General features: G+C 37.7%; 1 protein-coding gene across 8 annotated transcripts in view; it reads right to left on the reverse strand.

Moving 5' to 3' along the window:
- Window positions 1-27,114, reverse strand: part of EPB41L4A (erythrocyte membrane protein band 4.1 like 4A) — a 124,023-nt gene that overhangs the window by 45,334 nt on the left and 51,575 nt on the right. For all 8 annotated transcript variants that reach the window (XM_050328395.1, XM_050328392.1, XM_050328391.1 and 5 more), the window contains 7 exons: window positions 18,674-18,725; window positions 17,500-17,578; window positions 13,864-13,961; window positions 12,032-12,152; window positions 8,299-8,386; window positions 6,348-6,436; window positions 5,897-5,960 (listed from right to left, as the gene is read on the reverse strand). In XM_050328395.1, coding sequence (XP_050184352.1) covers window positions 5,897-5,960; window positions 6,348-6,436; window positions 8,299-8,386; window positions 12,032-12,152; window positions 13,864-13,961; window positions 17,500-17,578; window positions 18,674-18,725 — 591 coding nt within the window. The remainder of the gene's footprint in view (window positions 1-5,896; window positions 5,961-6,347; window positions 6,437-8,298; window positions 8,387-12,031; window positions 12,153-13,863; window positions 13,962-17,499; window positions 17,579-18,673; window positions 18,726-27,114) is intronic.

Raw genomic sequence — 27,114 nt, forward strand, 5'->3', positions numbered from 1 at the left:
AAAAACTTGCCTTGTAGTCTCCAAAACATGCTAAAGCTCATAGAGCCATAACCTCACCAACATTTTTACCCATAGGAGGGGGGAGAGACTAGAGTAGTGGATGCAGATAGCCTGACTACACCATGGGCTTATACACAGATGGACACCCAAACCTGTAGCCACAGCCTGTTTTGTGCTACCCCTCAACTCATCCAGAAGAGTGATCTGGCAGGGCCTTTAAGAACTCCACTAAAGAGCTGGCAATTGGTACAGAACTGCACCACAATGCCTCCATCCCTTAACTGAAAGACTGAAAGCAGGTTACCAGTGCCTTCAAAGGAGAAAAGTAAGAGGGGTCACCGCTCTGCTAACCACAAAATGCCTCTGGAACTGGTGGAGCAACAACGCTAGTCCAGGAGCGCCCACACTGTGCTTTTCAAACAGATCCCAGCTTGCTTTGCCACGCCAGTCTGACTGTACAGATTTCAGGCTCAGAGCTGCTTTGTGCTCAGATAGTTCAGTGCCCAGAGAGGGCAAGCTCAAGTCAAGCTGTAAGGGAATACACGCAATTAAAATGACAGTTCTTCCCTGTGGGGGCCAGATGATCCCTTGTTTGTGAAGTCTGTGGATTACTCCAAAGAAAAGAGGGTCACTTCAGTATACTTACACCCATTCCACTGCAGCCGCCTACAGAGCAAAAGCAAGGTGAAAGCCTATGATTCAGAGCAGGCCTTAGCTGCTATAATTTATGACAAGACATATATGGGATCCCACTAATCCAGGCTCAGAAAATGAATTAAGAATGCCCCAAAAGCACAGTGGGAACTCTGCCAGCACACACACCATCCTTCCCAGTCATGATAACCACTAATGTAACATAAGGAGGGATCTTGCCCCTTTACAGAGCACACTGTATGTTCAGCTATAACACAGTCACATACGTGTAACAGAAATACTAACAGTAGCTCTGAAGCTACTATTTCACAACATTCCTCTTTGCCAAGTTATACACCTACCTGGATACTATTGTTAATTCCAATAGAAAATACTCCGTCTTTATATATTTACATAATGCATACCAGTCATAGCTCATGCAACAGATGATGTTAGATCAGCTCAATCTTTAAGAATATTGTACCAAGTCAGGAATTAAAATTAATAAAGCTGTGCCAGTTTGCATAAAGCATGTCAAAATTGCAATAAACATATCTCTGCTTTGTATTATACCAATTAAAAAGCACTAAAAAGAATTTTTTTAAAAAAGCTGACAGTAACATTTTAGTGGCAATGAATTTAAGTTTATGCAGGCCTTGAACCAGTCTTAACAGTCCTTCTAAGATAGCTCAGAAAGTGGTTAAGAAAAGACACTTTCTTCAACCAAAACAAACTAAACTGTTTCATATGGTATATTAATGCCACTGTGCTGGCTCACCTCCATCCCCCACTACCACTCTGACTTATGTAGGTGTAAATGCAAATGATAAAAAAGTCATTTGAAATTCTTAAACCATAAGGAAGATCAAAATGCTATTTTTGTCTGGAAATTGTATATAAGCTAAATTGGACTTCAGACTGGGAGGAACATACCTTCAAACCCTTCCCAAGAAATTGCAGGAGCAATAAATCAAATTAAAAGTTCCTGGCTAGAACTGGTATCTCAAGATGGAATATAGCATTTGAAAGGAATAGAAGAGGTACAGCTGAACCACTTTATTAATATAATTATTTTCCAGATTTCTAAGACTTAGGAAAAGCAGATTAAAAAAATAAAGCATATTTACAGGGTTTTCTGAGACTATTTAAAAGAATGCAAAAATACTGTATTCAGACAACTTTCAGCCACCAAAATGGGGAGTATTATGTACTTCTGATTTGCATCAGTAGTTGGTATTGCTCTTGAAGAGTCTTTACCAATTTCAGTTTATGAAATCAGTTGAAATAGGCCTCTTCACCTGAATATTGAAGACTGCAGAGGAAGGTATGTCTTGAAAGTGTGTAAATAATTTTTAACTGCACAGTTTTGGAGGTTGTTCTGACTTGAAAGTACCCACATTTCAGAATCTCTTGAAATAAAAAATTCATAATTCAAAAAGACCATCCTCTTATGACAAAAATAATGAAAGCAAGTGCTTTGTACATTGAATACTTTCTGGTTTGGTGAATGAGAAACATGAAAAACATGAAAAGCTTTGCATAAACTCTGTGAAGAAGTGAAATCATTCATGTGCATGTTCAGACACAGTGCAACTGAAGTAAAAGGTGCAGTTACAGAAAACAGCGTGGGGTTGTGGGGAACAGCACAGAACTGCTTGGTACCTACAGGCAAAAAAAGCTCCACATCTCTCACTCCTGCATATTATTACATTTACATTCCCAGCCCACACAGTCTATCAAAGCATGTTTTTTGCTGTTTTGTTTCATGTCCTTAGTTGAGAGAGAAATCTAGGGGAGCCAGCCATGTTCCTCACATGGGGGAAGCACAGAAGGTGTGCTGTGCACCCCTTGGAATACTCACATCCACATAGTGCATCCATTGTGAACAAGCTCTGTTTTGCTGGTGGAGAGGGAAGGGCTTTGGCAGCCACCTGTACTGCTGGATTGTTTCCAGCAAGGTTGCTCAACAGACATCTATCTCTACCAGGAATTATGCACAGGCACTAGATGGATTTCTGTTTTCCTAAAGAAAACCGCAGGAAAATACAAATTTTCTCACCTTCACAATTTTTTTGCAATTGTTTGTCATGCGCAGGGAGTCCTTTCGTGTAGTCCTTGCAGGGAAAGGGTTCCTAATTTCATGCTGATACTTAGAGGTGCCACAAAAACCTAACATGTTTGTAGTTCGGAATTCACAGCGTGGGTCCACTCAGGGACAATGAAATACTGATTGAATGATTAACAGCAGTGAAAAAGAGTTTCAGTCTCACATGTCAGGATAAGTCATGGACGGACAAATATTAAAGGCGGTATTTTGTTTATGAAGGGGCAATAGCCTCAGAGAGAAAACACAATGCAAGGAAAGTAATGAAAAATAAAACCATAAATACTGATGGTCATGCTTGTACACAATAGCAACAGGTATGCAGGAAAAAATACAAGGAAGTTAAATATAGAGGAATTGTTCTCATGGAAGAGATATAAAGGAGTACAAGAGCTTTCACTACAAAGCAGAAAAGGTGAAGCACCTTACTTTACTATAAGACACTAAGCAATAATATTTCCACTCAGTAAACATCAAGTTCATGAAAAGTGAACATTGTAAACAACAAAATGAGCAGCCATAAGTATGGCTGACACAGACACCCCACAGTCTGATTTTTAGGCAGTCTAAAGATATGGACCTGTACATTTAGACTGCCACATCTGTCATCTGTCAAGAATATATGGATGTCCAGTTCTATCCCATTCTGGAAGGTTTGAAAAAATCTCAAACAAATCTCAGGAAGAGAGAATAAAGAAGTTACAAGAGAAAAAGCAGCACCAACAGCTTCCTCTTGATGAGCAGGGGTACTCATGAAAGGTGGCTGTCAGCATGAATAAAGGCAGCCAGTGTGTGTGGAAACATGAACCAAAATCCACCCTACACAGAGTTTTCATTACCATATGGAAAACATGATTCACACAAAGCACTCGATTCACTCAGAAATAATCTGCTCCGTTAGATGGTGTTAGCTTCCTCACTATATGCCATGAAGTCTCATTTGAGAAATGGGAAAATCCTCATTATTTCTACTCTTCCTGAGTATTTTCTGGAGTTCTCTCCGACTAACTGGAAACATGTAAAACATTCCAGACTTGATATAGCACAAATGATACAAGGAAAGTATTAATTCCCTCAGCTGTAAAGTGATAGCCCTGGGGGCAGAATGGAGCAAAAATGGCATATTTACTCTCCTAATATATAGTCATGTTCCACATGGAAGGACAAAGTGATGGTATTTGTTCCAAAAAACAGAGGAATAAAACAAATTTGGAAATTAATTTTTCGAGGAGTATTGGAACATACATTCATAGAAATACACTGATGAGCTTTTCCTTCTCTGGGTACAGAACAGCATAAATTGTTATAACCGCTTTAATCTAGAGACTAAGGCTACTATTTACTTATTTCAGGATATAATTTTGTTCAAAGTACCACCAGGCTGCTAACAAAAAGGGAAAAGATCTTTCTGTGCATTTTGGTCTTTTCTGATCTTCTTAAGACATGAAGCACTGTAGAAACACTTCAAATTAGTATTAGATGCCAAGGAGAATTTAATGATGGTACACACCCTTGTACTTACTGTTCACTTGAACAATTTCCTAGAAGTACCTGTCGAGGCTTGAAACTACCAAATTCTGTCAAAATGTTTGCCTTATGATCACAATAGCAAGTGTTCACCAGCCATCAACATTCACAGTCTCAAATTAGGCACATTTTCTAAAGCTTCCAGGTTTTCTACTCGGCATGTTAAAACTTTGCAATTTCACATGGTTTGGACAAAAACTATACAAATATGGCATCAAACAGAAACTGCAGCTTCACTTACAAGCAATTAATTCAAAGTCAAACTCTGACTTGTAAAAGGTAAAAGGTGAACTACACATGAACTGCACATGAACTATCATTCACCCTTTACATGAAACACTGTGACAAGTTTTGCCATCCTCCCTCCCCCAGCCTTCCAACAGCTCTCCTATTTCAACAAACACGCCATATGAAAGAAAATCTACAGATTACCACACCAAACCACTTGGGAGCATCAAAGGCAAAATTTACCAATACATCTGTGGAGACACAAAAAATGCTGTCAACCAGTCAGGGGTACACTTATATTTCGCAGAATATACTGAAAATACCAAAAGGTCTCATAGAAAAATCACAGATGAGACTAACAACCACTACATACGTGAACAAAGATACATAAAAAAACAGTAAAGGGGATTACTGCCAGCAGGTTAATACCACTTAAAACTATAAACTTTCAATCCTGATCTTCCAAAGAGACATACAAAGTATTTTCAAAAAATAATTCCTCAGACTAAACTTGTAACTAAATCAGATACCAAAATTCACAGAGTGACTGCAACTATTTGTTTCATTACACTTCATTTTTTTTCCTACATCCCCAACATTCCCCCCTCCCCCTATCCCACAGGCTTCACAGGTGATGAATATCTTTGTGTTTTTTACTCTGACTCTACCTTAAAACCTCCTCTTCCGCTATCAGATTGTTGTCCTTGCTCCACTGGAACCAAGATTGCTTTCTCTCGAATGGCCTAACAGCACATGATGTTGAGTTCTGACATACAGGTTTCAAGCTGTATAATATGGCTGCTTGTGTCCGAGCTACAAAATGACTTGTGCCCAACAGCTTTTTGAGTTTTCCTTCATCCACATTTTGTTAATATTAGCTTTCTCTCCAGCCTAGTGTAGAAGCACTTTGAACTAGGCACTTACACAACACCATTAATGAGGCATTCCAGAAGAAGTCTGATTTATAGAGCACAACATAAAATGATAAAATTTCATTATAGAATTCCTATTTCAGTACTGCTGAAGTTCTTTCCCCTTGGACAGAAAACCTTTCTTTACCTTTAACAAAACTGCAAGCCACTTCAGCAACATTCAAGGACAGGCTGGGTGGGGCTTGGAGCAAGGACAGTCTAGTAAAAGGTGTCCCTGACCATAACAGTGGTTTTGGAATGAGGTGATTTTTGAACTCCCTTGCAACCCAAACCATCTTACAATTCTAGGATGCTGCACTTGAGGATAATGCTATTTTCTTGCAGTAATTATCAATACAATGAATTTCACTTTGATGGTTTCTTACAGTAAATTTCAGTAAAAGAAAGTAGACTTGATGGACACACAAAATTTCCAACATCATTAGACCTGAGATAACTTTTTTTATCCTTTCAGGCTTAAATAAAGACTTACATCTTTTCCCAGGACTCTAAGTTCAAACTGTGTTTCCTTGAAGTGAACTTTTGTAATTCTAGGCCTGTAATATTGAGACAGACAGAAAGACAAGACAGAACTTCATGAGCCTTTAATTTCATGCATCATAAAATATAAAGTTGTATATATTTACACACAAAGACAAAAAAGAATTGATAGGAAGGTTTGTTTTTCAGGTAAGTCCCAGATATCAGCAAAAAATTAGTGGTATGTAAACATTTCAGCATGAGTATGGTAAAGGTGATCTACTGTTTTCAATAATAATTGCATAATCCAGAAAAATCTGCATAATCCAGAAAAAATATTAAGAATTCCAAGTAAACTTTTTTCTATTGCTATAATTAACCTTCCAAAGAGATATCACAAACCATACATTTTCATACAACATTGTTCCTGTGTTAGTGCGACTGCACATTTAAATAATACATACCAGAAATATTTTCCTACTTGTTTTTTATTCTTGTAGACAACAACTCCTATGGGTGTTAATCCTAAAAAATATTCGGATTTGTTTTCACCCTAGAAAATAAAGGTGTATGTCATTCATACAGTTTCAAGTTTTATCACAATAGCAGTGAGGTCCAGTGAGGAAGTCATCCTGATGACTTGAATATACTGTTTTGCTCTGTACGCAAATGGGAAAATAGTACTTGATCTGCGGACACCTATACAAGAATTTGTAGGCAAGGGGGGAAGGAGGCAAGAAGGAATGGCAGTGAGGGAAAGAATTCCACATACCATGGTGAAAACCAAAAGTAACTAATTTTTTTTTTTAACATGGAATTACTTTTGGCTGTTTGGCAGATGGCCAAAACTCAGAAACTAAATTCTTTATTGAGGCATGAATGCAACAGATATCCCAACTTTCAGATGAAGGAAAGAAGCAATTTTCTGACCTATTCTACTATAATACAACCACACAGCTGCCCTCTCTGTCCTAAACTAGAGTCAGTTGCATATTGCTAGCAAGTGAAGTAGCTTTGGGAGAGCCAGGCTTTTTTTGTTGTTGTTCAGAATGGGCAATGGCATACAGGGAACAGTCACGTGCATCATCTCCTTCAAAGTCCTGAAGTCAGTATACAATTCTCAAATCTGGGAGAGAGCAGGATGAGACAGACTGACTGTGGAAAGTGTCCTGTGTAATTACAGACCTTAAAAAGTCAAGCACTCCTGGCAAGTTCTGACTGTGCTCCTCAGTAAATTAACTGCTAAAGGTGACTTTACTTTTAATATGACCAAATGAGAAAAAACATCTTGTTATGTGTGTGGCTTCAATCCCAAATGAGGGCTTCTGTTGCTGTTGTAACATATGTAGGAAAAATTATATTCATGGATTAGACTTGGGCATATTGCAACTCACCCCTCATTACCCAGGCAGGGATTTCATTGCAAAGCAAAAGCAAGCCATGAGAAAAAAAAAATCCAAGCTCTGCTAATTTAACATGATTTTGTTGCATCATGTTGAATCTTGTTCCAATAACAACTCCACCTTTCTATGAGTGGGAAGGGCACAGAGCATGGGATATGAATATAATTAAGCCACAGGGTGCATTAAAAAATACTTTATATTGCAGGCTACACATTTTTCAGCAGGAAATACACACTTAATCTTCTGGTAGTATCTTGATTTCTTTATTTTCTTTCAAGTAATTTTACTAAGTGCAGACATCTAACTCAGTGAACTATTTATGTTACAACTTCCTATTTGAACCCCTGATTTTCTTTTATTCAAAAAAACCCTGCCACAAGTGCAATTATTCAAACAAGATAGAATGATGTTTCCATCAGGAAACATAGCCGCCAGGTGATGACTTGGATCCAATCCCAACTTAATGCTGATAGACAAAAGAAGTGAAGGCTTTTGATGAGGCAATACAGATAACTTGCAATGCTGCATGATACAACATGGGAAAAACTGGAAAGGTACTCTGGATCTTCAGTAAAACCTTCATGACAAATACTTTAAAAAGTCAGACATGCTTCTGTTACCCCACCTTAATTTTTGCAACGGTATTGAAAAGGTTTCAGGAGACACTTGTTATCATTTAAATAAGAATAATATACAAATTTTTCTGTCAAAGATAATGGCTATAACTCTCACTCATCTCTCTTGACACTTTCTCTATTTACTTCTTATGTATCTGAATTTGTTTTTTCCAGAGTATAACTGATGGCTTTTTTATAAATGTAATAGAATCACAGCATTTCATCTGAAAACCATTAGGCTTCTGTATGTATGAATGACTGAATTCTCTCCATCCATAAGTATCTCTTCCTTTGCATTTTTAAGTACAGTGTTTCCTTCAAGTTGTTCTGTGGACTGTTTCCTACATGAGTACAACTATTTTTTTTCACTGTTACCAAGTCTAAACAATACTTACATAAACAGGATGGAGATCAACTCCATACATTTCCAGGGATTTGGCCACGCCTAAATAGTTTACTTCTGCCTCAGCAGGAACTTGACCCCTGTAAACAAAATTCTGTGTAAGAACTTTGAACTTCCAGTCAAAAGATAAAAATTGATCGTATTAATAAACACAGTTTGCTGGACACATACACAGCCCTTCCTACCACTTTTTAGACTGTTATTTTGTCTTTTCAACACTCTATTTCTTGCTCCAAGTAAGACAAGATCACTAGGAGTTTCCGACCACAGACATATATGCTGTCATATATACAATATGTACTTACTACAGTGGCTAATCTTGTCCCTGCAAACACACTTCAGATATTCCATTTTTAGGCCTCAATATGAAAAATAACTTTTTTCCCAATAACTACATGATTATTAATAAAGCAGGAATGGCTTTATTGTATGACTGACTGGGGTGCTATTTCCCCATAGCAGTGCTGAAGCTACAGATGATTTCTGAAAGCAAGGTTCATGACTTCAGATAAACTATTCCTTTCTTGATAAAACCTTGCCTGTAGAAAGTCACACCAACTGGTAATAGCCCAGTGTGCTACTATGAAAACAGAGTTTGGTGTTTGTCTTGGGAGATTAGCAGTTTCAAAGATCCAGCCTCTATTCCTATCTGCAGATATCAGTTCATCAGTTGAAAAATACCATCAGCTGCATTCTGGTAGTAAACAACTGGGGAAAACTGGGAGGAAAAAAAAACCCAAAAAAACCCAAATCAAAACAAAATAAAAAAACCCCAGCTACTAGGAACATATTTGATATCACTGACAAAGGAGTTATTGTCAAAAAGAACAAAATTACTAAATAAATTTAAAGCCTTATCCTCAGAATTTAATTTGTTCTTCCCTTAATATCTGCCATTGATACAAGAGTAAGATTCTTGTTTGTAAGTCTGAAGTAGCTGAAACTGCATTTTCATTTTCACTCCTTTTCAATACTTCTGTGAAAGCTACGGGGCTGTTATTGGGAAAGTACAGCACACCTCATAAAAATATCAACTCAAAAAAATGTATATCCAGCTTCACCCTGTGATTCTTTTCTTAGAGAAATACTTCACTGGATTTGCTACCTTTCAAATCCAGTGTGTGAAATAGAGCTCAGCATTTTGATTCAAGACCTGGGAAAGTCCTACAATATGCACATTCCTGCTTCTTGTCTCCCCATTCTCTCTAGCCTAGCAGCTACTGTCCAGGTTTTCCCAGCTTTGTGTTATGCCTGACAAGGTAAAAGACACATCCAGCGTCAAAGACATGAAGTGGCATTGCTAAATGCAATAGTAGAAGTTTTCAAAATACCTCCTTTGTATCTGGGAGATAGGGTCCAGCCCATCTTATCCCTGCTTCAGATGATAGCTCTTCTTTCCAAAGACTCTGGGAAATGCAGCAGATCTAAATCTCATCAGAAAAATCCCTTTCTTCTAGAGCTGGATTTCCCAGTAGATGTGTCATTCATTGTCTGTCTTTAGAATACTTAGAACTCTGGATATTCAGCACATCAGTGATGTCATGTTTGTCACATCTTTTATCAACTTTTGCTCTAAAAATTTAGTCCACAGCTTGATTTTGTTCACTGGAGCAGTACTGTCCCAGTGAACTCCCAGGCAGGCTAAATATCAGTCCTGAGAAAAGCTAATTACCCCTTCATGAATTAGTGCTAGAATCCAGCACTAATTTAAATACTGATGGTAGTCTTTCCTTAGTGACCTTTCTCAGAAAAATGCTGATATGCTTATTCCTCTATTCTCATTTGTCTCTGAAAGTACTAAAGGACTCAAATAGCAAATAAATATGTGTCTTTTTATAACATATTTACATGTTACAAACATAACATAATGTTTCATATTTATATAAAAAACTGTATTTGCAAAAAGATTACAGGAAGTAAACATGTGAGCTGGAGCTTCCGAAGAAAGAAGGTGGAAGCCCTGAAGTCACTGCTTGATCCTCCAGATGTGCATGACAACTTTGGATCACCTCACACTGTTATCAGCCTTGGGATTGTCATGCTGGCTTATAGATGGGACAACAGTCACAGCAGGGAGACTGCAGAGACTTCATGAAGTCAGAAACCCCCTCCAACCTCTGACTTCCCTCACCGTTCTTGATTTAGAAATTTCCTCAGAAAACGGCATCCTTACTGAATCCCTGAATAGCTATTGTGCTGTGTAAAAAAAAACTGAGAGAAAACATGCAATCAAAAATATTTTTTCTAGATGTAACGAGCAGAAAAAAGCTATATGCAGTGCTACAGCTGTCCTAAAAAAACCCAGACAAACAAGCCCTGTGTTTTCATGCTAAGATCCAGAAAGAATAAAATGGTTCTTTCAAACCTTATCACAAACCTGTCCCTGAAATATCTCTGATCAATGACATAATTTGGGATGCCCTCAGCCATTACAGTTTCGAACTTTTTAACTAAAGAGACCTCTGTCATCTGTGTAGAAGTCAGTGCTGGCAGTGCTGATGATAAAAATCACGTTGAGCTAGTAGTGGGTACACCTTAAATTCACTCTTCTGTTGCTGCTAATTCCCTCACACCTAACTGCAGCCAAGCAGCGAGAGTATCAGAGCTCTAAGTCAATAAGCATATAAAAACACGAGAGACTGTTATGACAGTTAACATTCCACAACCACTGTTTCCTTGGCCTCTGAATTTCATTTTCAAGGTTAGAAACCTTTTGAGGCAAATGAGTCTTAATCAGATTTACTAATGACTATGCTAATGACTACAGAAACTTGGGAGAGAGGTATGAATGCTGCTTAGTATTGGTGGCCTGGTTCACAGTAATTCACCTCAAGTTTCATTTCTCACAAACAACTTCTGTGATGTTGAACCCAGCAAATTATTTGTGACTCAGTTACCAACCTCTGGAACAGAAAAACCAATACTTTTGCACTTCACAGAAGCATCTGTAGCAAGTTCTCTAAAATGCATCAATTATATAATGCAATCATGCAACCTCACAGAGATACTTATTGAACAACAGACTCTCTTCCCTGGAAGAGAAAGGTCAATGTGGCTACTGTCACAAGATGTAATTACTGGAGAACTTTTCAAAGAGAACAGCTGTGACCCTGAGTTAACACCTATTCTCATTAAACAAGACACAGTAATAAACAATACTACAGGCAAAAATTACTTAACCTTTATCCAGATTGTGGCTTCATTACAGCAAGAGAATCATGATATCTAGATCTACATACAAGATGACTGATTATCTCTGCATTACTTTGACAAAGGGTTTGATGAGCATATTCATAAAATGTTTCTTACTGCTCTCATCTTAACAAATGGTTATATCACAATTGCACTGAACTTGGATTTGTTAGAACAGGCATCTTTACACTTACTAGGAACATGAGCTTGGAGATAAGCAAGTAAATGTTTATTTTGGCTTTATGTATGGTTGAACTTCTGGCATATGTTTTACTAAAACTGCTGGGTTTGAAACACCCATACCTAGGTCTGACAGACCTCACATTTCCAGTTATTGTCCTACTCAGTTCCTAAAAGAACAACTTCGGTTATATAAAATCTTTTCTGTTTCTGAAAAGCACAACTGGATGCCCTGTGCTCTTTCCTCAAGTCCAGAGATCTCCATTCTGCACCACAAGCTGCTCCTCACCACCTACCAAGCATCTCTGAATCTGGCATTACCTTACAAGTTCCCAACAGTACTGAATTCTTACATCAGAGTTTTGTGTATCTGCTCTATGGCATCCTCCAGCTCTTCCTTCTGGTCTGGGACAAAGCGGTACTCCGAGACATAGCCTGCAGTGTGCTTGTATGGGTCATAGTCCCCCAGCTCAGCTGCAGGACAGAAGAAGAAAACAAAGGTCACCTATTTTTAGTCTTTTATCTCAATCAGAAAATATGTCTGGGAGTGCAAATGGAGACAAATATCCTGAGACACGCAGAGGGAAGGTCTTCTAATGGCATTGTTTCTTGTGAGGAATCACAAGGCTTCCTTTTTCTATAAAATATCAATGTATTTCCTAGATATGAAATTCACTTTCAAAATAAAAATAACTTTTAAAAGAATTTTCTTAAAGGAAAAAACATAATGAATAGGCAATATAATTTTCTTTGAAACAACCTTGAATTTGGATACATTAGACATGTCTGTTCATATGCTGTAAATTGTAAAATAATAAGTTGGTCAGAACTCACATCTACTGATTTTAACTATAATTGCATCTATCTGAAAAACTCTACAAATGTTAGTATTTCAATTTTTTAATAACCTTGAGTAATATCTGTAGACTGGGATTCTTTGAGAAACACTTCACAGAAGGTTTCTATCCAATGCCCACTAAACCAAAAATATAGCCAAAATAAGGCTTCAAGAGCCAAGAAGGAAAAGACTCATCTAATTACCAGTGTTTCTTTCCAGAATGTTACAATGGTATTGTTAGAAAAAGCCCCTGATACGCTCCATAGGAATATTGAGAAGTTTCTCTGGAAAACCTCCATAAAAATAATGTGGTTCTTGCTCACAGTAGGAATAAGAATAGGAATTACTACAACAGCAACAACTCCAGCATTCCCAGGGAGAAAACTGGTATATTCTGCAAACTGTGCCATGGATACTGATTTTACCACCTTCACCACTATAACAGTCTGCAGTCTTTGATCACAAAAAGAGGAAAACAACTCCTGTGTTAAGGAAATGATTTGCTCAGAGGCCAAAGACAACATCCAGACACAACCTGAATGGTGAAAGCCAGGCCTGTGGCTGGAGCAGAACGTGTGGCCCTGGCTTCTCCTCCAGATTTCAGCAGCTGCTAGCTCCACTGGGAAAAACACCGCTGATAGCGTTACACCGGCAGAGCTCCTCAGTTATTTCTGAATTCCCACAAACACACTTAATCTCAGCTTGGAATAGAACAAAAGCCTGTCCTGGGACATCACCCTTGAAAAAGCACCCTGGACTGTGGTGTTGATGCCTTGGGGTTCTTACGTTCAGTATCTGACATATATATTCAGTTCATACGTTCAGTATAGACATTTTTCAGGTGTCTTTCTATACTTTGAGCAACTGCAAACCCTAGATAAAAGGATAAAGCTTTTTATAGAGTCCATGGGAATGCATGCTTGCTGGTGCCTGGACCAACCTTTGCCATGCTTTAACTCTCCTCGTCCCATAAGCTTTCTCATTGTTTTCCAACAGAATAACTGAGATTAGAATCATAGGAACAGCATATTATATCAAAACAACAGCTCTAACCTCCTTAAAATTGATTACAGGAGAAAAATTTATTCTTTTTATTCATTTCTCAGAATACAATGAAGATGTTCCTATCATTGCATATTTTCTGCTTCATATTTGCCATATTTTTTTAGGGAAATCTGTTCAGAATGGTCATCTATTTACAGTTCTTCAGATGAAATCAGTCACATTAGTTTTGTTCTGTTTTGAAATGAATGTATAAAGTGTTAATGATGTCTTCAGTCACCACTTAAAATTAATTATAATGCATGATTAAAAGAAATAAGTTCTCAGTTGGTCAGAAGAACTTACACTGAATTATATATGCTCCCAGCTGTGCTGCCGTGTTGATTGGACAAGGTAAACGGCCCTGTAAAACATCTTGCTTCACCTGCAAAAAAAACTGATACCTAAAACACAAAGAGAAAACAAAGTTGTTGTTTCAAGCCTGATGCACCAATTAATATTTCAAAGTACTCAGTTAACTGTAGATACACCATGTACCATAATTATCTGATAGTAAAAAATTGTATTCCTCCCTGAATGGATTTTCCCATATTGACCTTGAGGTAATAACTAAGATTAATTTAGTGAAAGAATGTAGGTAGGGGAGCACTCTGTAGTTTTCCCATCTGCTTATACTGTGCAGACGCAATTAATTTTCCCCCTAATAATGTCATTTTGCTCTTTTGGCTTTCATGGAGCATTGAGGAAGTAGGGATGAGGACCACAATCAGAAAAAAAAGTTTAATCTGATCAACGGATCAACATAAAGGAGAACTGAGTATTGGATACTTCTTTACTCTAATATTCCCTCTCCACACATCAGAGTATCAACTATAATGCAGTAAGCAGGTTTGAAGGAGTCCATACCTCCATGTCCTTGGAACAGAGATGGCAGGGGTAAAAATGTAATTTTCAAAGTCATAACCTGCTTCTACACTTGATAAAGCACATTCTGAGAGCACTAACAGGAATAAACATGCACAAAATAGAAAAGTAAGGACAAGGAAACAAACCATCATACAAAGGGTCTGCTTGGTTTTGCAACTCACCATAATAATTTACAGGAAATCTTTTAAACACTGTTCAGATTTTGTCCAGTTTTATGACAACAGATTTATGCAGTGTTTCACACCATCCTAAGTGAATTTCTTTCACTAGCTCCTATGAAACTAACAATACTGAGAAGGTAACTTTTCACAGAAAGAAAGGGGTCATCCATACAAGCACGTACCTTTTTCATTATACACTAGTTCAGTGTTATCTACATAGAAGCCTTTAGCTACTCTGCAAATAATTTATTCTGTGTTGGTACAAGTTACTTATGAAAGCACCTTGCAATGATCTGTAAGTTCAAAGTGCACCTACACTGCTTTCATGGAAGTTTACAAACTGCAGGTTACACACAGCTGACCCTCAAAACATTTAAGATCCAACCAAATTTACTAGACTTTTCAGCCAGATGAGCCTCTGAACAAGGATGCCAGTGTCTTTCTGATTAATGATCCCCCAGAATTTGTGCTGCAACAGATAACAGCAATGAATGTCCATCCCCTAAAAATGGTTAATATTCTCTACCTTAAAGGAACAGAGCATTGCATAAGAATTTTCTGGGAATGTCATTAGACAACACAAGCACTCGGTGTTTCTTCACTCAGTACTACTTCTAGCTTACACTTGCAGTCCTACCTACACAAATCTCTGTTTGAATTATGATAATGACAAAGAGAATTTTACACCTCCCGTGGAGAACACAAAATCTTCTTTCCAACATGAAATGCATTTCTGATATGCACCTGTATTTCTCTTAGCACTTCTCCATCTCTACAAAGCAGAGCTTTGAACCACATGATGCTACAAATTTATTTTCCTTGGAGAGGTACCTATATGTCTGCATCCTCAAAGTGTAATCTCAAAATAAAGCAGCATAGGAATCTTCAAAACAGCCACCTTTTTGCAAGAACAGAGCCAAGTGTTAAGTGCTTAAGTGATTCCTATAAAGTGAACAATCTCAATTCCCACTGAAGCCACTAAGCCCCTTACAAAACTATGCCTTTTGTTCAAACCCGTAGCTAAAGCACTCTTGTCTTGTGTGCCGTCAAGTTTTTATGCATATATTATAGTGCCTAAGTGCCAGTTTCCTCTAGCAAACACATCTAGCAAACACTGTAGTGTTAGCCTTTGCCTACAAGGCAGACAGATTTCACTGTGAAGCAATTACAGATTTGACAGGTTTTCATTATTTGCAAAGAGTAATCATGTAATGACACAGATCATTAACATCTAATAACAGAGTTCGTTCTCATATCCTTTAAAGTAATAAATACATGCTTCAATCGGTTAGCACAAAATAGTTAGCACATCACTGGAACTACACACTTAGGCAGTAAATTATTAGCATAAATAAAAGTAGGGTCCTAAGTGGAAGGACCTTTAAGGGTACCTTCCAAGCCAAGTTATTCTAAGCAGGTGGGTTTTTGTTGTTTCTTTGGTTAGGAGGTTGGTTGGTTGGTTGGTTTCCACTTCCGCCACCTCTGGAAAAAAAAAAACACCTTCCTTCCAAGACTTACGAGCCTACAGAAATAAATGGTTATAAATATTTAGGGTATTTGATTAATCAATGCGTTTTGTAGAAGACCGTCAATATAATATATCTGAGATTCTCCCTCTATATGATGTGCCAATTCTGCATGACCAAATACTGACATGAACAGAGGCTCCCTAATCACACTACAACATTTCTTGACTATATTCACACACCTAATCAGCAGTGCAAATCAGTGACTGACCTCATCACAGGGCAAAGAGAAACAGTTTTTGAAAATTTAGCTCCCTGCCTCCACCCTGACCCCTGTGAGGAAATCACAACAGATTCAGTGCCAAAACTCCCTTCCCAGAGCCATCTTTCCCTGTAAGCAGGATTTAAAGAACCTCTAGAAAATTACAAGAAAAATGCATCAAAATTCCATGGCACAGGGGCATCCCACTGCCACCAACTTACACTCTTTTACCTGTGAAGTCACAGCATTTATTATTTATATCAGGCCAGATTTAATTTAGTTTTGTTTATTGGAGACTTCCATTCCTTGTGCCAGCATGGAAACAAAAGAATTTTCTCACTCCAGTACAGGAAAAATATTCTGCCTGTGCTGCAACAACTGCCACCTTTGACAAAGGAAAATTATAAACCTTGCATGCATTCTAATGAATTCTCATGTGTCATATTCTTACAACATCAAAAGAAATATTTTGATACTTGTTAATGCAAGCCAGCACACTAATTTTGTCCGCCTACCTACCCAAATTCTCAAATTTCCTTTTGAACCTAAAACTAATGGTCTGAGACATTTCATAAATAAACCAAACAGAAAACCCTGTGTGAGAGAGTTCAGATAACCATGTGTTTGCATGTGTTTGTGTGCATGCATGTGCATGTGTTACTGTGTACATCCTCATATTTTGTAGAGGCCAAGCTTAGGTAAAAGAATCAGAAGCATGCAACTCTTCAATTTCCTTCACATATTTTTAGAAAGACCAATAGAAATCCTCTTGAAAAAAAGCTCAGGAATTTTTGCTATGGCCAATAAAGAAGAATATTCATTGTATTTACATTTGATATCCAAGTAAACTCTAAACTTGATTATAGTACAATATAAACGAAGAAGAAAAAAACCAGAAAAACATGACCACAAATGCATATCAAGGTCCTTTAGTTTCTGATGCACTAGAGAACAACTTTTCTTCTTGGGCTTCCAAACAGTGGTCCATATCAACCACTGTGAATCTCACAGCAATATTCTTTCTACACACCAAATGTTCTAGCAAAAACATTCAGATGTTCAAGCAAAAAAAAACCCAACCCAGACACACCACAACAATATGCACCTGGCTGAAATATGTTACTAGTCTGAGAACAACAAACTATCCTTTCATTGAATACTATACCTTGTTATTTCTTCTTTAAGTTTACATGGGTCCTCTGCATAAAATTTAATGCCAAAATATAGAGTGTATGGTGGTCCAGCTGAGAGAAAACAACATTTGGTATAAAAATTAGTTGTCTTGAACTGTTATTGTTACAAATAACTGTTATAGTTGATTACAAAACAGCCACTAAAAAGCTTATCTTAATACTTTATGAAACTTGGGAGTTTCAGAAAAAAAGTGTAACATCCACATAGCAAATCCATACATTTACACTCATTACACATGAGGGGAAAAAAAGAATTTTTATTATTATTTTTAGCCTTTTATTTATTCACATTTTGTCTGTCTGCTTGGAATTTTTTCTTATTTTGAATTTTTCACTTTAGTTTTCAGTTCTAACTTACTATTTCTCCAAGAAATTCTTTTTTGCTGCTTGATTTTGACCTCTAAATACTACTTTCACTGAAGCCTTTTGAAAAATGTAATTGTACACGAAATTTGATTCTCTGTCATATGCTATAATACTGAATACTAATCCTTTCCACACTTTCAAATATCTTATGCAGCAACTTTAATCACGCACCAGTTCAATCAATAAACATTTGGAAAAGCTTTTCTACTTCACCTTTTAAAAATGTTCTTCTAAAAAAACCTGATAACTCAGTACCAAAATTCTTACAGCTACATTTATTCCACATGTGCCCCACTTCTACATCTTTTATTAAAAGGTCTCCAAATCATGTTCTTTAATTATAATAAAAATTACAGATCTTGTGTCTGCAATATCTGAAGACTATCAGTAATAGCAGACACCCTATTATCAGTAAGAGGCATTACTTTTACTTTCATAAGCAAAAGTGAATCTACATTAACTATGGTACACAAGACTATGACAGAGGTATCACAGCTACTATAAATAGTTATACAAATTAAGAACAGCACCACTTATTAGTCTAAAATAAAATTTAGGCATGCAGAAATCTTTTGACAAAAATCACACAAAATATTGTAAAATAATAGCATGTGCAACACATGTGTAAAATTTTGATACAGCTAAGAACTGCAGTAACAAACGTGTTCAAGAACTATCAATCTGCTGTGACTAGAAAACAAATATATTGCAGGCTGTATGGATGAAACATTGTCCTTGTTACTTCATCTTCAGATATGCCCCTTAAGTTCAGATACATACTGTTTATCAGTTCTTTATGTTCAGCGAGGGTCTTTGCAGGATCCAGCCAGTACTGTGAGACAGATAATTATAAAAATTAGTTACTTAACATGGAAAATGCTCCCTTCCAACTCAAAACATTCCATGATTCTATGACAAGTACCCATCAAGTGTCAAGAAATTTGCTACACACTAAGTAAAGAAGAAATAATTTTTATTTTCAGAAACAGTTTCACGAAGAAGAAAGAGAGGATAACTAGAAACTTGCACCAAGGTAGGAAGGGCACAGAATCTTCCACCAAAGTGTTTCCAGCACTAGTTGGACAACTGTGTCAAACTGACCGACGTATGCTTGGTGCACCACAAAGGGATGAGCTGTTACATGGGTTCCCATAATGTTTGACAGGCAATCTGCAGTATAATTTCTCACTGATTACTCTACCCCACCTTTATCAAACATCTAATAAAAGTCATCCTCATGTTACTGCTGACCAGAGACCAATTGTGTACTTCACATTATGGCTACACAGGTCACCTGCATCCTGCTCTTTTAATCCCTCCAGCTACTTATTTCTTCCTTAGCTTGACATTTCTATGATTCAGTTTGGGAACAAAGTGTTGAGGCAGCTGCCAAGACCATTCTTGTCTTTATTTTCTTCAGCTGTCTTCCCTCATACACAAGCTTTTTGCACCAGCTGATTGGCACCCCATCTTAAAACACTGGAATTGGAAAGGCTGCAGAACGCAGCTCCTAGAAGGAGTCATTAAAGGCAAATTAAACTACTCACTTAACACCCACACCTTTTTAGCTGAGGAACTACACAGGCCAATAAACAAAAAAACTCCTTACCTGTATCCCTGAACTAATCTTATCGGGAATAAGAATAATGTGATTAATCTAAAAATCTGCCCCTTCTATCCAGAGAACTTCTCTGGTCTAAAAAACCAAAATCGCTATTAGAATGAGTATGTAGCAGAAAGAAAGGAAAACATTGCAAAGTATTTGAGTGGAAAATCACAAGCAAATAATTTCAGAAGTAGTTATAAACAGCTATCATTGTATCAGGTTCTAGAAAACATGTCTTGTGAAGAGTGGCTGAGGAAGCTGTGGTTGTTCAGTCCAGAAAAGAGGAGGCTCAGAGGGAAACTCATTACCCCCTACAACTACCTGAAAGGAGGTCAGTCCCTTCTGCCATGTCTCCAATGAAAAGAGGAAATGGCCTTAAACTGCACCAGAGATGGTTCAGATTAGACATTAGAAAATATTTTTTCACTGACAGAGTGGTCAGGCATTGGAATAAGTTGCTTGGGGCGGTGGTGGAGTCACCATCCCTGGAAATGCTCACGAGGTGTCTGGACGTGGCATTTGGGCACATGGTTTATTGGTGATTATGGTGGGGCTGGGCTGACAAAGGGACTAGATGACTTGAAGATCTCTTCCAACCTTGATGAACCTGTGTGATTCTGTGATTACTTTGACAGAACATGAAAACTAGTAACTTCCATTAGCTGCTGATCCATCTGCAACAGAAACAGCAGTATACTTTGCTCTTGGTCATTGCTATTTCAAATCTTGGACTGTTTGTTATGAAAATTTCCTAAATTTTGAATGAAAAAAATTATTCAGTACATGCTTATATCAAATACATCCAGTAACTATTCAAAAATGAACCCTCCTAACCTCAAGAGAAGGTGGGAAGGGAGGAAGAAATGATCACGCTTATTCAAATATCCCATTAGAACTCCAAATCAGCAATAATCTAAGGTAGCACACTAGGCTGATACACAGATTTCACAGCCAACAGATAGAAAAAAAAGGCAAAATAACTCGGCAGTGCACATTCTGGCTATGCAATGTGGTTCAAATGTGGTCTGACCTTTCCTCAAAACCGGCATCACAGAATGAACAACATGCTGTCAGTATAACTTCTTAAGTCCGGCAAGCCTGTGCTACACTGCAAGAAATCAAAACTATCCTGTTTCAAAGTCAGATCAAAATCTATCACAGAATAACTCCTTCATTAAATTCTCCTGAACAGAACTAAATGGAAATTGGCTTCAAAATACATTGCCTCTTAGTCCTCTTTGCAGTTGAACTTTACATGCATAGGTAAACTGATTATCTGTTAAAAATTAAAAAAAAATGGATCGACACTCAAATTTGCAAGTGGAGTACAGAACAGTTGCAGATTTCTGGTTGTCTCTCTGCAACCTGAACTCCACTGCCTCTTGGTGTCCATGGGATTCACTGGCTGCCATGAGACAAACTAGGATTTGGCCAAGTAATTAAAGACCATATGGACACAAGGAGTCAATGCAATCAAAACACAGTCACATTGGAACTTAATTCTCACTAGGTCGTACTTGACTGGCAGTAAAATGATATTCTTTGCGTGGTCTTTTAAAGGAAATTTCCAAGCTTGGGGGAGAGGGACAAAATTCAAGGGGAAAATTTTAGATTCAAAGGGCATATGAAGAAACGAGAGGGAAGAAATCCGTTTATTCATATCACTAAATATTTCCTTTTCTTCCCTCCAAACTGAGCAGACAGGAGGAGCTGCACCCTCATCCCTGGAAGACAGATTGCTGCTACTTGTATTAGTAAAAATAAGTCTCAGCTAGCATGAGAAAATACGTGGGTGCACGCAGGTGAGGTTAAACACTTCAGCATGCTGGGGAATAGACAAGAATTTCATCTGCCTTTTCATTTCTCCAGTAAGTACTTAGCATTGTGGCAATGCCACAAACCCACGCTTAAAATCACTGTGTAGCTATTAATTATTTCAAAGGCTGCCAAAATTTCCTCAAGAATGCAAAAGGTGGGGGGAGGAGTGAGAGATTTCTAACATTTTATTTGTAAGCCAAAGATGAATGGAATTTCATGGATAATGAGAAGGCATTTTTCAAGCCAAAGTCAGACAACAAAGATGAAAACATTCGAAAATCCAAGAACCCCAACAACAGAGCCCTCAGAGCATACACATGTGTATTAGACAGTTAAATGTTTGCATATACCTGTAAATAGTTCTGGGTATAGTTACACTTTCAAGCTCATATGCTAAAATGCCAATAGAAATGGAACAAAAAAAAAGGGTCTTATTAATTCAATACACTTGCAGAACAGTTGCTGACAATAAACTCTACATTTGTGAATGCCAAAGCAGCTCTGATGCTCAGCCTTCACTCCTTTCATCTCTTTGGCATCGAGTGTGCCACTTCTCAGTGCTTTCCCACCTGTATCTCTGCTGCATAGATGTACAAACATCTCACCACTGTTGCAAGAAGATGGAGGATGCAGAATATACCTAAATAGCTGCAGAGGCCAAATTTTGTGACTCTGAAAGAAGTATTTATCACTTACAGAAGAAATGGAGGAAAAAAATAATATTTTTTAATAGCACATATCAATTCAACTATTCAATTACTAACTTGATGGCTACTAGTTTACTAATTGTTCTTTACAAACAAAATATGGTATTATTTTAATCATTTTTTAATTACTAAGACTGATTATAAAGGTACAGTGTAATTAAAGGAAATAATTCCCTTTAGATTTTTGGGTAGAAATCATTTTAAAAAAATGTTTTGAAGTACAGCATAAAGAATAAATGGGGTCTTTTGTCCTTTGTATTTTTATAAATCTGACTCCTATATAAGCCAGATGTGTAAGCAGTATGCATCCAAACTCCGTGCATTATTTCATATTTAGCCCTTCTAAATGCTTGCAAACATTTTACCACAGATCTGGAATCTTCACTTTTTGTATCTGCATAGGGTTAAATTTGGGTCAAATTCCATTAACCTGTTTGAAACAAAATATTAACTAGGTTGAAATGTTTGCTGTGGTATCAATCAATGAAATCCTGGACTGTCTTAATGAGATTCTTATGGAGCCATACCCATCATGCCATATGTGACAGGCTTTTTCCACATTTAAAACAGCAAAAAACCACAACTTTGAAGAGAAGAAGCATCATTTTTCAATTATAATCTGAAATTATCAAAATTTTTCTGCAACTTAAGACAACAATAACAATTAGAATTGTTGTGTCAGTTTTTTTCTACAAATGTTCAGTGCAAAGAACCTAAAACTGCTAAGCTCAAGATGTCTCTATTCTATAAGAAATGCAAAAATCTTCAGGCAATTCCTACATAAAAATATGTATTTAACATCTCTGTCTTTCTTTATTAGAATCTGAAGCTATATTGATTATATTTAGTATCAGATCATCAATGTATCTTATTGATCCTGCTGCACTCTAAAAGTTTACTCTTACTACCTATAATTCACTTGACCATCAGCTTTGTCCAGATTGTTTTAATCCATTAACATTCTTCTAAAATTTCTTTCTTATAGTCAACATCATCAGTCTCCACTTTCTTTTCACTGGTTATGCCATCTATCTTAAAAAGCACAAGTCTTTTTCCTCCTAGATAATTTAGTATACCATTCTTGTGGATAAAGGTAAAATCCATTTTAAAAAAAATCCATTCAGCAATACACAAACTAAGTACAATTTAAGATCTTGAGGTCAGAATATGCAGTGCATTGTATGACAGTAATTCCCTGGAGAAAAACATTATTGATTGCAAACAAAACTTCTGTTAAAATTATGCCCTTCTTTCCATAGCTAAGCTACATTACAGCCTGTTCAATCTGCTCCCCTATCCCCTCCTCATAGCAGGGGAAACAAAACATGTCAACACTGCAGGGTGGGTACATGGTATAGAGACAGGGTTATATGTTATATGTTATATCCAGTATAAATGAACATGGTGATACAGCTTTCTGTATTTGTATTTCTCCTCTTAGTGCCTAAGAGAGTATCATTATGTTGTACATTGTCACTATAATAGCTCAGATTAACATTATTGGAGAAGAAAAGAGGGATATTTGCATCACAGCCTGCTGCACAATTTCTTGTAAAAGAAGCTCAAAAAGCCTGATTCTTTTGGAAATTGAAAAGGGAATGCCTTTGGGCTTCAAAAGTACCCTTTTCCTCATCAAATTCTGCACAGTTTTTCCTGAGATATTATGCATTAAAATTGCTATTTCCATCCTGTCTTTTGCATGCCTCAAGAAAATATTGGCCTCCTTCCAGAACAATAACTAGCTTGGCTGTCCTAAAGCCCCCTGGTAATGCTAAAAAGGCAGTGGCAAAGGCACTCTGTGGAGAACACCTGGGAACTGCAGCACAGCAGGAACCAGGAGAGTGGCAGGATAAGTACATCACTGCGCCAGTGTTTGCCCCAAATGTCAAAGTGGTGAGAGAGTGTGGCCATCAGGTCAAGGAAAGGGATCCTGCCCCTGTACTTGGCCCTAGTGAGGCACATCTGGAGTGCTGTGTCCAGGTCTGAGCTCATCATGACAAGAGAGACCAGAAGCTCTTGGAGATGGTCCAATGAAGGGTAACAACAATTATGAGGAGTCTGGAACACCTCTCTGATGAGGAGAGATGTGGGAGCTGGGCCTTGTTAGTCTGGAGAAGACTGAGAGATCTGATTAATGTATATAGATATCTCAAAGGGGGGTGCCGAGAGAATGGCCCCAGACTCTTTTCAGTGGTGCCCAAAGACAGGACAAGGAGCAGTGGCCATAAAGTAAAACACAGGAAGTTTCACTTCAACATAAGGAAGAACTTCTTTCCACTGCAGGTGGCAGAGCACTGGAAGAAGCTGCCCATAGAGGGCGTGGAGTCTCCCTCTCTGGAAACATTCCAAATCTATCAAGATTTGGATCAAGTCCTGCATCACCTGCTCCAGCTGACACTGCCTTGGTGGAGGGGTTGGACTGGGTGGTCTCCAGAGGTCCCTTCCAACCCTGACAATTCTGTGATTCTGCGAGGCAGGACAGTTTCCTAAGCCACCCTCAGCTTCTGCAACACAATATTCTGGTGATTGTGTCTCACCTGAAAATACCAGATAAGGCAAAATGTCCTGGCAGATGAGGCAGAAGGCAAAAATGTCAATCAAGACTCAGATGACCATCAACATTAAGAAGCATGAAGACCATATCTGGTCTCAACTTGTGTGTCAGTAGTTTCTGCAGCAATACAAAGGCTCAAGTGATGGACTGATGATAAAGCATGCTAAGAGATTCAGTGGCAATCAGAGAAAACTGGTCTTTCTTTTAAAGTATTTGCACCAAAAAAAAAAGGTGCACTACATTAAAAAGCACCACATAGTTTGTCAACAAAAGCACTAAGAGATTAGGAAACACTACTGACAACCTACAGCACTAGTTGAACCCATCTGTCCATTTGGATGTAATTTTATGTCACAAGACTTTTAATTAATTATTAAATGTTACATTTTATTTAATTATTAAAAGACACTTTTTGCTGTTCCTTAGGAGTCTTGTCTTCTTCAGAGCACAGGACACATATAGTTCATGCTGTTCTGGCAGCAATCTGTAATCTCCGAGAGCTGGATTTTGCAAATTAAACGCTGTCCTTTTACCGGGAAGACTTTGGGGAAAACCCAAATGTCAACAAAGCAAAATTTGTACAGTATGATCAGATTACTACCATACAGAGATGAACATCCAATTTATGATTTATCCTACTGTTCATGGTCCTGCCAATGCCACCCAGTTTTGTCAGTCCCTCTGCTGCATCCAGCTATTCTCACAGGCGGATTAGTTTGCTGACTGTTCAGGAAGAGATCATTTTAATGTTATGTATTCATACAGTACATAGTACAGTGAAAGCTTGTTCACAGATCAGAGCCCTACTGGTACTACTAAAATAATTATGATACCACCCACATAAGAGGTAGCACACCAACACAGCACTTAAAAGACCACCTGGAAGTGCTGAGGCATGCAAAAGTAATGGGGAAAATAACTAAACAAGTTCTTTCAAACCCTTAATAGGAAAAATGCTTCTTTTGTGATTGGTTTGTGTTCTTAAAAATACATAGTTTTGCCTACCCTGCTTTATTCATCAGTTAAATATATAGTGGGACAAAAAGCCTGACAGTGCAAATAGTAAAACATTCCCCACCACAAGTGATGTATTAATAAATAGCCAAACCTCCAAACACTTTTCTCTCTCTGAGACTAACTCAGGAGCATGGTTTTAAAACTAATTAGCATGGTAACCTTTTTCCTCTTCCCTTAGGAAATCTACTGTGGTCGATCCAAAAAATATCCCATCCAAAATTCAAATGCAGGCTTCTTGCCAGCCACTACAGGACTAATTCCCACAACAGCCCACAGAGTTTTAGCCAAAGTGAGCATGCAATTGAATATATGCTTACAGCTAAAGCACAAGGTGTGTTTGTTGCTTGGAAACTTTCCATTTATATTGCCCATTCTTAAAAGTTTACTAGATTTCACTAAAAATAGCAAGCTGGAAACATAAAACCATACACCATAAACTACATAAAACTACACACAGTAGCACATTCTGACTCATTTATGAACTTTTTTAGATGAAACAGCATCAGTTTTTAGTTACCCATACACAGACAAACATGAGGAACAGGCATTTTCATAATATTTTGTTACAACATAACTCAAGTGTAAATGCAGCAGTACAAACTTGGCCACTCACTGTGGCAGCATCTACATGGCAGGGCAGATGCACTCAGTAAAGTGGCACACAGTTGTGGTCTCTTATTCTACCTCCTGTATCCACACAACACGACTGGTGTTGGTGCAAGCGCAGGTGAATGACAGAAGTGGGATGAATGCCTTTCTAAACCAGGGCGAAATCAAGAAACACGGTGCTTTCCTGACCTTGGGCTGGTCAGAGGACAAAACCTGAAGCTAACATTAAATTTACACCACAGGAGCATCACATGAGAGAAGAAATTAAAAAAAAAAGGCTGCATTTGTATGTGGAGAGGTTGAATTAATGGGGCTCTGGCCTACAGCTCATGCACACCACCACAGTACAAATACACTAGTATCATACAATCAAAACATCCAGTCTGTTAGCAGGATTTGTCCTAAAGCGTGTTCTATGTGTCAGGCCTTTCACAAAAGAGATGTAATCTTATCTGACTCTCATAATGTTATATACACCATCAAATGCATCCTGTGTATGCCTCTGGAAACATTCCCAGTAATAGCCACTTCTATTGTATTTGCCCCTATAGGAAAAAGGAAAACACTTTTCAGAGTAAAAAAAAACCTACCTGCTCTTCATTCACACCTCAGTTTCCTCAGGAAATCAAAAATACTGTTTTTAACAGTCTACTTTTAGTTCACAGCTTTCTTCTCCATGGAATGAAACTTGGTTAGAAACTTATCAAGGAACTGAATTCAAAAATGTCCAGACTACAGCACAGAAATTAAATACAGTGTTTGGGGCAGTCTGTAGCTCTTAGTAGTAATCAGTAATCTTCTGTTAATACTATTCTGAATTCAGTCTCTATCAACTTCTACTTAACAGAAGAAACTGGCAAATATTTAGCCAATTTATTACTGTTTAGATAAAACAGAGTCTTATGCAGTA

Source organism: Myiozetetes cayanensis, unplaced genomic scaffold (genome assembly GCF_022539395.1).
Source record: "Myiozetetes cayanensis isolate MyiCay16 unplaced genomic scaffold, myiCay2020 scf4, whole genome shotgun sequence".
Taxonomy (NCBI): Eukaryota; Metazoa; Chordata; class Aves; order Passeriformes; family Tyrannidae; genus Myiozetetes; species Myiozetetes cayanensis.